This window comes from Chelmon rostratus, chromosome 3 (genome assembly GCF_017976325.1).
Source record: "Chelmon rostratus isolate fCheRos1 chromosome 3, fCheRos1.pri, whole genome shotgun sequence".
Taxonomy (NCBI): Eukaryota; Metazoa; Chordata; class Actinopteri; order Chaetodontiformes; family Chaetodontidae; genus Chelmon; species Chelmon rostratus.
Window position 1 is genome coordinate 1,736,915 of NC_055660.1, and position 13,716 is coordinate 1,750,630.

Sequence of the window (13,716 nt, forward strand, 5' to 3'; positions counted from 1 at the left end):
CCACTATGCACTCACACCACATGTATCCAATCAGAGGTGCTCCCTTCACTAGTTTATCTTATTTTACATCCACAAACTCAGTCAAAGGCCTAAAATATGTTGGAGGAAGAGGTGAATGATGGAAAATGTAAGAGAAGCTTAAGATTAATGTATATTTGCATTGTTTTGTGGCAGTAGGCATGCTTTTTAGTCATCATTTTGCATGCAAATTCAGCTAGCTCAAAACTATCTGGTTTGAGTGGCTCTAAAACATACAGATGTTAAATGAACACTTTGATGTTTAATCCACTGGGCTGTGACAAAGTGTTCTTCTCAGACCAACACTTTGGAGGCAGTAGAGTGAAACAAGACTGAATTTTGAGTAACCACTTTACAATTTTCCTGCAGGTCAAATGTGTGTGTATTGTGTGTCAGTGTGAGGTTGCTTTTTTGCAGTGCCAGTTTTTAATGAGCAAATGAGAATGACAGAAAAAAAAACGTAAAAAAAAATTCTGTATTTTCTAAAGTGTCTGTGTCAATCAAACATTCACTGTGGGAGTGTCAACATGAAAGCAAAAACAGTGGAATAGTCCTTATCGCTATCTGGGGTGAGACAGGTTACACAACATTTTGTGTGTTGTAGCCAACTGAATGAAACCCAAAAGCTTCCTACAAGATAAATGAAAAGGCAAATTAGTTTGCTTTGAAAAACAAACGGTCAGCAGTGAAACAGACAAGATAATAAAGTCAAAACAACTAGGTTTATCCGTCATGCTTTTATTTTGAAGGCGAAAATGAAACAGGAAGAGAAATGGTAACCGCGTGCTAACGGATGTTGTGGCTACAAAGCTGGCTACTTCCTCTCAACTTGGTTAAATCTTCAATTTTTCGGCCAAGAGTATTGTCGTCATGGCGTCGATGGCACTTATTAAGGTAAATACCTAAAATGTAATGTTACTTCGGAAGTCTTAGTTACTGAACGTTGTGTGTTTTATGGGGGTGACAGAGGGAAGTCACTGAGGAAGCATAGTTAGCTAGATATCGTTCATATAATTTTATGCCAGACGTGCAGCTAATGACATACCTGGACATGCGGGAAATGCTTTTAGCTGTTAGCATCTCATTAGCAAAGCGGTTGTTATAGTAGTATAATCGTATATAGTATAATAGTATAGTCTTTAAAGTATACCGCCGTGGCTAAATAACACAAGCTAACACGTGCATGCTAACTGCGAGGTTGCTATGTAAGAGTGGTACTGTTACTCTTACTGTTACTGTGTTTAATAGCTAATTAAAACCATCTCAGGTGCAGTCGATTTGGCACGTGGCCAGGCAGCGTGCACCCTGCAGCTTTGACCTGTCAGCAGGTAGTTAAACAGCAGGTAGAAAGTAGTAATATCACTGTGAAAACTTTACACAGCAAGTATTATTATCAAAATGTACTTAAGTGGTAGCTAAAATATATTAAAAACACCGTTTGGCCTTTTTCTTATGTTTCATCATTCTCTTATCCTTGTTGCTTAGGTTAAAATCCGCAGCAAAATACCAGATGATACACAGTTGACACAAGTAGCATTAGGTAGTTTTCTAATTTTATATGTTGTTATATTGGAGCATGATTATTAGTAATGCATTAACAAATGTCTAAGTAACAATTCAGTTGTAGCTGTTTTGAGGTGGAAGCAGCTACAACATAACAGCATCAAGTCTCCTCATAGGTGTCTTGGAGTTTGTCAGCTGGTAGTGAATTGATGGCTGATTTGACTGTGTGCACACATATAGTTTTAAACACCAGTCTTTTTTGGGGGTATTTATCTATGCCTTGATTTCCCTTTGCTGAATGTTTCAACACATGATAAACAGCTTTTCATTTTTGTTTTTTAAATTTGTGTACAAGTGGAAGTGTTTTGTTCACCTGATTCCAAAAAGTTGTGACTCCGTGTAAAACAGAAATAAAAACAATGCAATAATTTCTAATCAAACTGTGTTTCCTGACAACAGTTTCCTGAAGTGTTCCTGAGTCCAGGTATTAATCTCCTTTATCCAATCATGTGTTCACGAAGTGTTGAACCTCGCTCCATCCTCGCTGTGAACCACTGAGCCTTTCAATCATGATACTGTCACCTGTTACCAATCCACCTGTTTACCTGTGGAATGATCCAAACAGGTGTTTTTGGAGCATTCCACAACTTTATCAGTCTTTTATTGCTCCTGTCCCAAGTTCTCTCAAATATGTTGCATCAAATTAAGAATAAACAGATATTTATAAAAATCAATGAAGCTGATGAGGTAAAAAATTAAATATATTGACTTTGTGCTGTTTTCATGTTAAAAAGGATGACAAAATAATAACATTGTTTTATTAATGTTTTACACAGTGTCAGAGCTTTTTTTAGAATCCGGGTTTTAATTGTCTGTTGATGACTTTCTCAATATGCTTTGTGTAGATTGGAATAATTGGTGGTTCAGGCCTTGATGATCCAGATATCTTGGAGGGAAGGACTGAGCGTTATGTCGACACACCATATGGAAAGGTTCGTTGTGTTTTATGAGGGGTAAAAATGGGGGGTGGGGGGTAGTGGTGGGTCAGACCATATGGACTTAGCTTGGGAACCTGAGGGTGGCTGGCACAAATCCAGTATGGACTATGGTACGGAGTGTGGACTGGGGGCTGGAGAGGTGCCCTCGACTCGACCAACAGGGACTAATAAAGTACTTCCTCTTTAAATATGTTACACGTCAAATAGAGCAGAGTAAACAATAAACTCTGGACTATTTTTCTATGAAATGATTCTTCACAGGAGTGTTTCTAGATTTATCGGATTATTCTGCTCTTCTTTCAGCCATCCGATGCTCTGATACTGGGGAAGATAAAAAACGTGGAATGTGTGCTTCTGGCAAGGTGAATTCTGAAGATGTCTTCTCTATTAGCACCATCTAGTGGAGAAACGTTGCACTTGTCAAATATACTGGGCAACATGTATTTAATATGATAATAATAATAATCACAACAATAATAACAACAAACTGGTGCATGTTAAACACAGGCACGTATTTTCATGTGTCTAACATGTGACCTAATTGATCTGACATTGACCTTTTCCTTTCCTCAGGCATGGGAGACAACACACTATAATGCCGTCCAATGTGAACTACCAGGCCAACATCTGGGCACTGAGAGAGGAGGGCTGTACTCACCTGTTGGTCACCACGGCCTGCGGCTCGCTCCGGGAGGAGATTCAGCCAGGAGACATCGTCATTATAGATCAGTTCATTGACAGGTGAGTGGGATGTGACGATTTAAATGTGTAATATGTGTTTAAAAAGTAATTTTCCTTTGATTTCAAAATGTAGAAAATATGTGTTGCTCAGTATTTCATCTTGAAAACGTATCGAAACCAGGCAGTACACACCACCCAATCACACTTCTGTTCATGTACACAGTAGAAAACCCTTAAATCATATGACTGGCATTCTCATGCAAGAGCCTTATTCTTAACCCAGCCAATAAAATACAACACTGATGTCATAATCTATGACACTGCACGCTCTTCAGTGTTTTACTGCTCGTTTAAACAGATTCACCTTTTGAGATTCAGCCTTGAAAGAAGCTCCGTGTGGAGTTTATGTAAGTAAAGTCTCTGCACTGTTCATTGGTGTTTTATGAATAAAACCTTGTGGATTCAGTCTGGGCTTATTAACGCTCATAAACACTCTAAATCGTCTGACCTTCTGTTAGAGGTCGTTGTTGCCTGTTATGGTGTTGTGAGCGTACAGGAGGTCTGTTGTGCCGCATATCGAGCATCTTCCCACACGTCTCATTTACATGATTCATGTTGCTGTGTGACGAGCGTCCAGACAGCTGAGAAGGTGCTCGACTCGGCGTGTTTGACACAATATTTGTTTGCTGTCATGTTGAGTGGGAAGGATTGTGAACTTCCGCCGTGTGTCCTCGTGTTCCTGGTGAAAGTTAAAAATGCCGTCACTGCGATGCTGCACCTTTCGGAGACAGTTCACACCAGTTTGATGACATATCATGTGCGGTGTGAAGATATTTTTGTAAACATGCAGGACTCCTTCCTGTCTCATGTTTCATTTCGTGAATCACTTTCTCTGAGCTGTCAGAATTCCAGCCTTCAGTTGTCATTCATTCAGTTTACCGAGCGAATACCCACGATCATCGTTTAGTGGCTGTCACAGAGAGCTCTTGTTCACATTCAGGCGTGCTTTCCCTTCCTCGTTTTGGAGTTTATTTTTAATTCCTGTGAGATTTTGAGTTTATATTGATGCTGACTGGCTGTGCTGTCGTGGTTTGTGTTGCTGATTTGGATGAGGGTCTGCCACAAATAAACTAGGTTCACTGAATCCTGCGTTTATGTAGATATGTAATCAATACCCTCATCCTTCTTCTTTTTATTTTTTGTGCAAGTCTTCAAGTTGCTGCAGAACAGCTTGCAACTAATCTTGTTTTTCCGGGTTTGGTCATTAGAAATTGACACTCATTCACCGTCAGAGTTAAACACACTTGCTGTTAAAACCTGAGAACATCTTTCTCATTCACTGACATGGGAAAACGTATTTTCTCAGCAGTGTCTCACCTCCAGGCATGTGCATGTATGCTGTGTGTGTAGCATGACCCTGTGGGAGTGCTGCGCTCTCTGTTGGCTGATTAAATAACTCGATACGTGCAGTGAGGCGCTGTGCGAGCAGGACGGCTCATTTGTTAGCAGTGAGTTGGCACATAGCTGGTCGGATTGAGACGAGCATTAAATCGCCGTCCCGCAGTCGTGTCAGTGTTCTCTCGGTGTGCACTTGTGTTGGCCCGTGTCACGTTGCCTGTGGCTTCGCTTGCCTGCGTTGGTACCAGCATCAAGCACAGACAACATCTATTTACCAGAAATGAGGAAGTTGCTTGTTGGGACTTGTTCAGACTTGTCCGACAGCATGTGACGGCATGTTTTCTGAAGGCTTCACTTTATTGATGCCACAGCTGTGTCACCTCTGCATACTCGTCCTCCAGCTGGTGCTGCTGTCAAGTTTTACTTTCTTTTCAATTATTTAATCTTTATGTTTATTACAAATGCTGAATTTCTTCATACTGACTAAGTGGCATCTCAGCAACATTGACCATAAGATGGTTTATTTTTCATGTCACCATCTTTATTAAAAAACAAAGCTGTGATGGAAAATTAAAGTAATATAATGTATATTAGAAACATGCACAGTATGCAGTGTCTGCCACTAGGGGTCTCTCAGTCAAAACATGTTTGGTGATGTGGTGAAGTAGTGTGGGATCATGTCACACATCCACCATCCAACAATACGAGCAATGGTAAATAAAATCGTGGCTACTAGCTCGCTCGGTCCAGTAGTTTTAAGACTTTTCAATGTGGAAATGTTACATGTTATTCCTTTAAAGTATCTTCCTGCATGATGAGCTCGTGAAATACATTCTCATTTTAAAAAATACTCTGTGTCCAAGAGAAGCAGATCAAAAAGAAACCAAGACAAAAATACTGATTTAATCCAGCTGGATAATATCCAAACTGCAGGCTCCTCTTCACAAACTGTAGCTGCATCTCTATCACTGGTCATTAATAAAGTCTTAACAGTGCTCTGATTTCCTTTCAGACCTGGTTTGATGGACCTGTGTTGAAACAGACGTTGGCGGGTTTGCAGGGTGAAGCTCATGTTCAGTCTCCACAGCACATCCTCTTTGCATGTTAGGAATAAGCTGAATATTTGATAATTATAGGCTGTGGGAGCCATTCTTTGCAAGCAGGATTCTGAAATGACATCGCAAATGAACTGCCAGCCCAAGATAACTCGATTTCTGTAGCATAAAAAGGCATTGTTCTCTGCTCGTGGTTTGTCCCACACACTACTCTTATTGATTTTTCAGCAGGGTGGAGCTGCGGCTGCCTCAAACTATTTAAGTATTGACTTCAGTTTTCCAGTGCCAGGCTGATGAGTAAGAGATAGGGTTGGGCATCAACTTAAAGGATTACAGTCAACAGAGACATTCATATTTGGGATGTCTGAGATAATTGTGTTATGTCTCGGCAATCTTCGGGGAAATACAAGAAAACCAAAGTTATGCCATGAATCAGCACGGCTGAGGGTTATTTTTGATAACCTCATTACATCACGCTGTATACCTTTTAATATAACTGAACACGAAGTGAAAACGCTGAATAGACGTCAGTATTTGCCAAACAGGCTGAGAGGATGCAGGGAGACACCAAGTCCTGGATGTTCTCAGGTCGCTGGGCTGATTGAGTCGATCTCTTGTGGTCTCCATACAGAGCGGAGGGGAGTCAGGCTGGCGCTGTGCCTGGTGGAAGTCCACTGACTCAGCAGAGCCGTGAAGTGGGCCACCATTGTTGTGGCTGCTGCTGTTCTCTGTTCATGCTTTTATAGGCCTGGATAGCCGAGAAGAGGACTGGTCACAACATGTCGAATAGTTTCACGATGGAAACAATTCAGCCGCTCTGATGAACGTGTCGTTTAGCACTAAAACCGAGGCCGTTTTAGAAGATTTCAAACTGGCAAATCGTTGTTTGTTGACGATTGTGGCGCAAATAACTTTGTTATTAATCTGACATGAAGTGAAACGTTTAAAAAATGTCCAACCGTCAGCGATTTACCTCTGTGGCAGCTCAAGTTTGAGATTTGCAAAACGAATCAAACTAAACCATTATTTTAAATGGATCTGGTTTATTTGCAACAATCGAACCCAACAGCAGCACCTGTACTTCGTTTGTGTCGCCACGGCAATAACTTTCAGCGCTTCCTGTCTGCTTCTTTTTGCCAGGACTACCAAGAGACCTCAGACGCTGTACGACGGGCAGCCCACCAGTCCTCCAGGAGTGTGTCACGTCCCCATGGCCGAGCCTTTCTGCAACAGAACCAGAGAGGTGAGTCCTCAGATTCCTGTGCGTGTGTCCAAATTAATCTATCTATAATCTCTGGGAATAACTGATAAACCGTTATTATTATGGTCTGTATTGTACAGATTTTATTTCGTTCCTTCAGCGCTACATTTTAGGAAAAGGATGAAGGGCTGTTAACAGCTCCCACCTCTTCGGTTACCGACTCTCTGTGCTGGTGCAGGTTCTGGTGGAGGTGGCGCGCAGCCTGGGGATAAAGTGCCATGTGCGAGGGACCATGCTGACCATCGAGGGGCCCCGCTTTTCTTCGCGGGCAGAGAGCCTGATGTTCCGCCAGTGGGGTGCTGACGTCATCAACATGACCACCGTGCCAGAGGTGGTCCTCGCCAAGGAGGCCGGCTTGTGCTATGCCAGCATCGCCATGGCAACAGACTACGACTGTTGGAAGGAGCACGAGGAGGCGGTGAGTGGCAGGCTGGAGGTCCTGACAGACGTTTTTTTTTTATTATTTCTTTGATGTCTCTTCTGCCCATGTTTGTGCCTTTATGTGAGTCAGTGTCAGCAAAGAGTGATGACTTCAGGGGACATGATGTCCTTCCTGCTCTGTTTGTCTGTCCAGCAGTGACAAAGTGGGCTATGTTGATTCTTATTACTGGAGAACTTTTGGGTAAAAGCTATGATCTGAGTACGTGCTGGCTAATTAATCAATTAGCTAAATGTAGCATTTTATTATTTATCGACTGTAAATTCCGTCGTAAGTGTTCATCAGTTCACGCTGCAGCTCTTCTTCAGCTGTTCATTATCTTTTGTGGCACGTATCAGATCCCAGTGTGAGCTGGACGCCGTCGTGCGTGTCGTATGCAGCGCGCTGTCGCACAGAAGTAAACGTTCAGGCCGCTGAAGTGAGCATTTATGGTTTCATATAGAAGTTGATGTGAAGTCAGCAGATGATGACGAGGACGAGGAAAGGTGGGACAGCGACCTGAACGGCTTCACAGAAGCCTCGCAGCCGGATTTCAGTTTCGTTTCTCCACTATCACTCGCCAAGTTAGCCTGCTTATCACAACTAAGAACGACTGGCGATTACTTCTTATCAGCCGTCTCATCCGGACGGACGTAACCGCACCTCGGTCGCGGGCTCCTCGAGCCACGCTGACGCTTCTGGATGGTGTCACCGAGACTTACTGACTTCATTTGATCTGACGATCCGTGACACTAACACATGAACACAGTCACATATCCTCTTTGTCTTTTCATGTCTAGGTCCTAAAATTAGCAGCTTCTCTGTTCATTCTCGTCTCATCTTTTTGTGGTTATTTACTCAGTGTGACCGTGACCGACTTCCCCCGTTTGTTTCATCCCATTAATTCTTCTGCTGTTTACAAATTGTCTTTGAGGATTTTCCTCCTTATTCACCACGTTCCTCCTAATCAGACAGCTGTTTGAACAGCAGTGGCCACCTCAGACCAGTGATTCCCACAGTGGGGTCCAGGACCCCCTGAGGGTCTGTGACACATAACCATTGGCTCAGATAAAACTGTGCTGCGCCATTAAAGTGTGCAGGTGTGGACCGCGTGTGCCAAAGTGTGCAGTAAAACAATTATCACACAGTTATATCCAGTCCTCCCACGTTAACTCTGAGTTAGAGCTGTGATTGCGACACAGCAGATCGTGGTAAGAACGCTCCGACAAAGATAAACCCGCAATAATCAGTCTGTGATTTTGAATATGAATCATTTCCTTCTTGTCGTTATGTATTTTACTTTGCTGCAGCAGCTTGTTGTTCTCCTCACTGTCTTTGCCGGGTGGATTTTCAGAGTTGTGTTTGAAACAGAAGGACGTTGTTTGCTGTAAACAGAAGCGATCAGTGTCTTCTTGTAGCAGGAAACACGTTTGGTCCTCCTCCTCGTTTCGCCGTGCTACTTTTTGATCCCTCGTAGTTGATCGACTATAAATACTTGCATGTTGTTTGGTTACACATTCAGAGTCTCGTGAGTTGGGGAAAGACAAAACGTGTTTATATGTGTGCACTTTTTCAGGATGTTTAACAAAAGTGCACTTTGTTAAAAGCTGTGTCACCTTTGAAGCAGTTTAACTTTTCTTCCTTTCGGAGGAAGGAAGAAAAGTGAGCTGATTTGCAGAATCAGCTCACTTCTGATTTGCAGAAGTGTTAAAGCTTGAGTTGGTAGCGTTGGAGAAACCAGAAACAGTTAACTAGATTTTGAAAGTAAACAGCTGAAAAACCCCCATCGCCTCCCTCCAGAGCCCCTCCCCCAGACCTCCTGAACGTGCAGTGGCTGATGGTGCCGGAGGACGAGGCCACGAGAAGTGATGAGAGGACCGGTTGTTTTAGTAAATACACGAGTAAACAGCTCTGTTTAATGGCACGGTCATATAAACAAGGAGAATCATCAGGAGCGTACCTGTCAGTGTGAATCAGTGTCCCGGCCGGCCGCCGCTGCTCGCTGCTGTGGGTGTGTGCTTTGTGCTGCTGCCGCTGCTGCTCGCTCTTCAGAGTGTGTTTACTGTGCTGTGAGCATCACTGTCATCGCTAACCGTGTCCAGCGACCTCGTGTCTCACCTACATGTGAAAAACACCTAATTTAAACAATTCTCTAGTACTCGCAGCTGTCAAACTAGCATGTTAGCATTGGCAGATTTTCTCAGTCATTCTTGTGCGACTGGCTGACGATATCAGCCGAGCCCTGAGGAAGACTGGTGGTGCACAGTGAGTGCACAGGTAGAAAGGGATTGGGTGGGCTTATTACTGCAACGGCCACAGATACCGGGTTTTTGTATTTATTTATTTTTGTCAGAGCATTTGATTAATCGCTCGCTTTCAGGATGTAAAGAGAATTTCAACACACATTGCAGCTTGACGTCGTAGGTGGGAGCAAGTGAGCAAGACTTTGGGTTAAAGTATTTCTGCAGTGTTTGAACTTCGTTCTTCACTAAAACATTAAGAAAAGAAGAAAGCTGCCAGACCAGATGCTATAATTTTATTTGCGTGATGGGTTCCGGCCGGGCTTTTTTTTCGCCCTTTGTGCGAGCAGGCTGAAGGATCTGCGGCTTCGTACGGCTTCCGAGTGACCTTCTCTCTCCAACGCGGAGGATAATGCAGTTGATATACTGCGTGTGGGCGAGTTTTGGCTTATTTGTCACTGATCCAGCCCAACTCACAACTCCACTTCCGAGTTCCTGCAGCTGACCTCTTCCCCCTCCTGTTGCAGAACGCTCGCCACATCCTTCCGCCCACCCCCCCCCCCCCTCTCCGTCTCCATTCCCTTCTAGCCTCATGCTACCTCCTGGCCTCCCCCTCCCTACCCGCCCCCCCCTTCAGTCAGCTTGCCTGCCAGCCTCCGGTGGAAGCCCTGCCAGAGGAGGTTGAGTCACACTGAGTCATCAGCTTCACTGTCTTCATCCTGGCAAACACGACAAAAACATGAACCCAGTCATTGAGTGTGACATGAAAACAAAGCACTCAAGGGAGGGGTTAATGAAGGTTACAGGAGGTAAACACGAGCGTAGGACGGAAGTAATGTGTCTTACTGTACACTCCACCTCTGACTGAGTAATGTTGACAATATCACATCATGTCATGCAGATATACTCGGATATTTTATCTCGAACAGGTAAATAAGCAGACTTCTGGCAGTGTTAGTCATGAATAATGTGATTTTTTGCTGGTCTCGTGGGCACGGAAGGTGAGATGGCTCAAGACTAAAAGCATCGCTAAGACCACATAATGAGTCATTGGAGCACAAGGCACAGATGGCTGCATGAAAACAATGTGCCGATCTTCACGTGTGCACTGATGTGAACTGTTCATCATATTAGCAGCTGTTTCTGTGTTTGAATGAACTCGAGATGAAACTTAACTTTCACCAGCTCACCGTGCCGCCCGGGACAGAGCGGGAACCCGACATCTGTGCAGGATCATTTGCTGTTTCTTAAAAGGAAATATGAAGTATGACCAAAAAAATGAGTCAGTGTTATTGTTGATCGACTGTAAGTGGGTCTTATCATGATAATTCAACTAACCCTAACACTTTATATTAAGGTACACACATTCACTATTAACTAGTTTATCATTAGCATGCATATTAGCAGCTATTAGTCATTATAAAGCACTTATTAATGCATTATTCTGCATGACCACATTCTACAACTAAAAGGCCATTAATTAAGAGTTTCCCCTCAATAACCTCCTAATTACTGCTTATTGACACTTAAGTAAAGAATTTGTTGTACATAAATTACGAGCTTAAAAACCCTCAGAATAAGGCATTAATAATTTGTAATGACTAATAAAGAGCCGCTGTGCTACTAATATGCACGCTAATAAGCAACCAATTAATGGTGAATGTGTGTCTATTAATATAAAGTCTGACCCGAAATTCAAGAGTCCAAAAAATCTGTTATTGTCCCGTCTGAAGAGGAACACACTTCATTTTTCATTCCTTTTTTTTGTGTTTGTTTAAATAAATTTGCCATATGTTGACATTGCATATACTGATAAATATTTGTGTATCACTATGCCCTCATTTAATTAGTTTGATTGGCCTGACAGCAGTGCCATTCAGATATTGTCTGTCAAACACATACGATCTGCATGTATCAGAGCTGAGAGACTTGCTGATTCTGTGCAAAGTTATTGACCGTGCACAACAAATTCTCTTTAGCTTCAGTAAGGACACAGAACATTTTGGGAAGTACAAAGTTGTCACTTATAGGAAGTGAAATTTGCATCGGTGTAACTGACTCTTACGGCCCGGCGGCTGTTTTTCCTCCCTCGTCCCGCTGCAGGTCTGTGTTGACAACGTACTGAAGACGATGAAGGAGAACGCCAACAAAGCCAGCAGTATCCTGCTAACTGCAATACCCCAGATTAGTCAGATGGATTGGGCTCAGACAATGAAGACCTTGAAAGTAAGTTATCGACTTTATGATGATTCATTTCCATTCAGCGAGTCTTTGAAGAAGTGCTGAAAGAAGGTCTGTTTACCTCTTTAGCTGACTATCTCCAAATGAGATCACAGTTTTAATATCTTCCATCCCAACTAACCACCTCCTCAAGCTGTTTCAAAAGAATAATCAAACCATCCGGAGCGTGACGGCTCTCAAAAGACGACCAGGTTTATGAAGGTGATTATGACCATGAGCCAAAGTGGGCCGATGACAGTTACCTCCGTCTGACTCAGACGCTCGTCATCGTTGCACCTCTCATAGAGGTGAGAGTGCAGAGTTTTACTCATTAACGAGTAAAACTCTGCAGGTTTAACTTTGACTGGAAATCTGTTTCTGACAGCTCAAAGCATGAAAACACTCATATAAGAGTCTGAACTCAATATATGTGGTAATGAAGTTGTTACATGTGTGTTTAATAAACATGTATTATGTGAATTGCACCTCAGAACGTGCACGTTCTTTGCATCCATTCGCAACAATAGTTTTGAACGTGCTTGAAGTACTTTGAGGTTGCAGGAAGGTAAGTGGCTAAATTTCTATTCAAAACCTCTTTGGAAATAATGAAACTTTGGAAAAAGTCTAGCGTTAAATCTCCCTAATATTCATTTTATTTACATTTTTGTAATGTTGTCAGGCACACCAGTTTTAATAAAACCTTTGAAAACAGTATATTATTGTTATTATTATTATATCCTTTGTTTTTCTTTTTTAACTTCCCATGCACATTAACCTGCTGAGACCGTTTGGCCTCAGACTTCCCTGAAACCAACACTGGACAGCTTTCCTACGATCTAAACGTAGTTACTGTTGCTTTATATCTGTGGGACATGCAGGAATAAGCTGTTTTGCTCCTTGTGTTTCAGTCAACGGCACAATCTTCAGTAATGTTACCAAAACATTAAGAAAACAATGGAGTAGAAAACAGACACGGATCGCAGACGCGCCCCCCCCCCTCCGCACCGACTCGGACTACAGACTCACCTCTGCCTGTGGATTTGTCATCAGTGAATCACAAGAAAGTGCCTCACATAAATAATGCATGTGCTCTGGAGTTTCATTGTTTTTTCTGGACTCAAAAAACACATCTGCAGCCCCCGCCCCCGCCCCCACCACCCTATTCATTCTCTTTCACAGGTCACTTTTTTTCTCTGGAAACACTCACCAGCAAAGTCACTCCAGCAGGAGTTTTCTGTCAGCCTGGTGGTACGAAACAGTTTTTAAGTCTTCTCAGACTCTGTTAATAATTGTGATTTATATTTTTTGTGATCTGTTCAAATTTATATATTTGTTGCCTGTAAACCGTTGATGTCTTTTTGCTGTTAATGCAATTAAAATGCTTTGCAAGTTTAGCACATTGATGCTGTGTTACTGCCTTAGTTACAAATTAATATACTGATAAAGTTCAGTCTGATGTCTCGCACATTTGTTGGATTTGTTAAAGTAAAATCTTTCAGCTGAACTGATAAAAACGTATTAACACTGACGATGTCGAGCTTTGCTTTGTCAGGGGCACGTTTTTTACATTCTGTGGAATTGTCTGATTTTTCTGCTCTCGGTGACAGTTTTATGAATCAAACCCAGCAGTGTTTGGAGTTCATTTGAGAAACTGTCAGCGCCGGCAGGTGACGACGTTTTGCACTCTTGAAATGTTTGATATTTTGTGAGCATTTCTGTGGAAGTGCTGGGCCTCCTGTTATCACTGCACCTGAAACTCCTCACGCTGCACGGTGTCTAAAAAAAAAAAAAAAAAAAAAGTGCTCTTTTGTATTTCCTGTTTGTTGCCTGTCTCAACAATATGAATGCAATATACAGCATAAATTCACTCAATAAAAAAGGTGGAAATTTGAGGTCATTTTTATAAGTTGTTATTAAAACATTA

At 42.5% G+C, this 13,716-nt stretch overlaps 1 protein-coding gene across 2 annotated transcripts; it reads left to right on the forward strand.

Annotated features, from left to right (window-relative positions):
* Positions 1–785: 785 nt before the first annotated feature.
* LOC121627793 (methylthioadenosine phosphorylase) lies at positions 786–13,622 on the forward strand. 2 transcript variants are annotated; one of them, XM_041966858.1, is made up of 8 exons: positions 786–912; positions 2,427–2,513; positions 2,823–2,881; positions 3,093–3,260; positions 6,794–6,896; positions 7,093–7,332; positions 11,676–11,798; positions 12,701–13,622. In XM_041966858.1, exons 1-8 carry the CDS (start codon positions 889–891, stop codon positions 12,737–12,739), a joined length of 843 nt encoding a protein of 280 aa, XP_041822792.1. In that variant the 5' UTR covers positions 786–888; the 3' UTR covers positions 12,740–13,622. The 2 variants fall into 2 exon arrangements, with proteins under 2 accessions (XP_041822792.1, XP_041822790.1); XM_041966856.1 differs by having other exon boundaries at positions 11,676–13,622.
* Positions 13,623–13,716: the final 94 nt, after the last annotated feature.

Excerpts from the sequence above, each read along its gene's own strand:
- LOC121627793 (XM_041966856.1), top strand. The coding sequence starts at position 889 with ATGGCGTCGATGGCACTTATTAAG. Across the intron at positions 6,897-7,092 it reads TCTGCAACAGAACCAGAGAG|GTTCTGGTGGAGGTGGCGCG; the intron begins GTGAGTCCTCAG and ends GTGCTGGTGCAG. Across the intron at positions 7,333-11,675 it reads GGAAGGAGCACGAGGAGGCG|GTCTGTGTTGACAACGTACT; the intron begins GTGAGTGGCAGG and ends GTCCCGCTGCAG.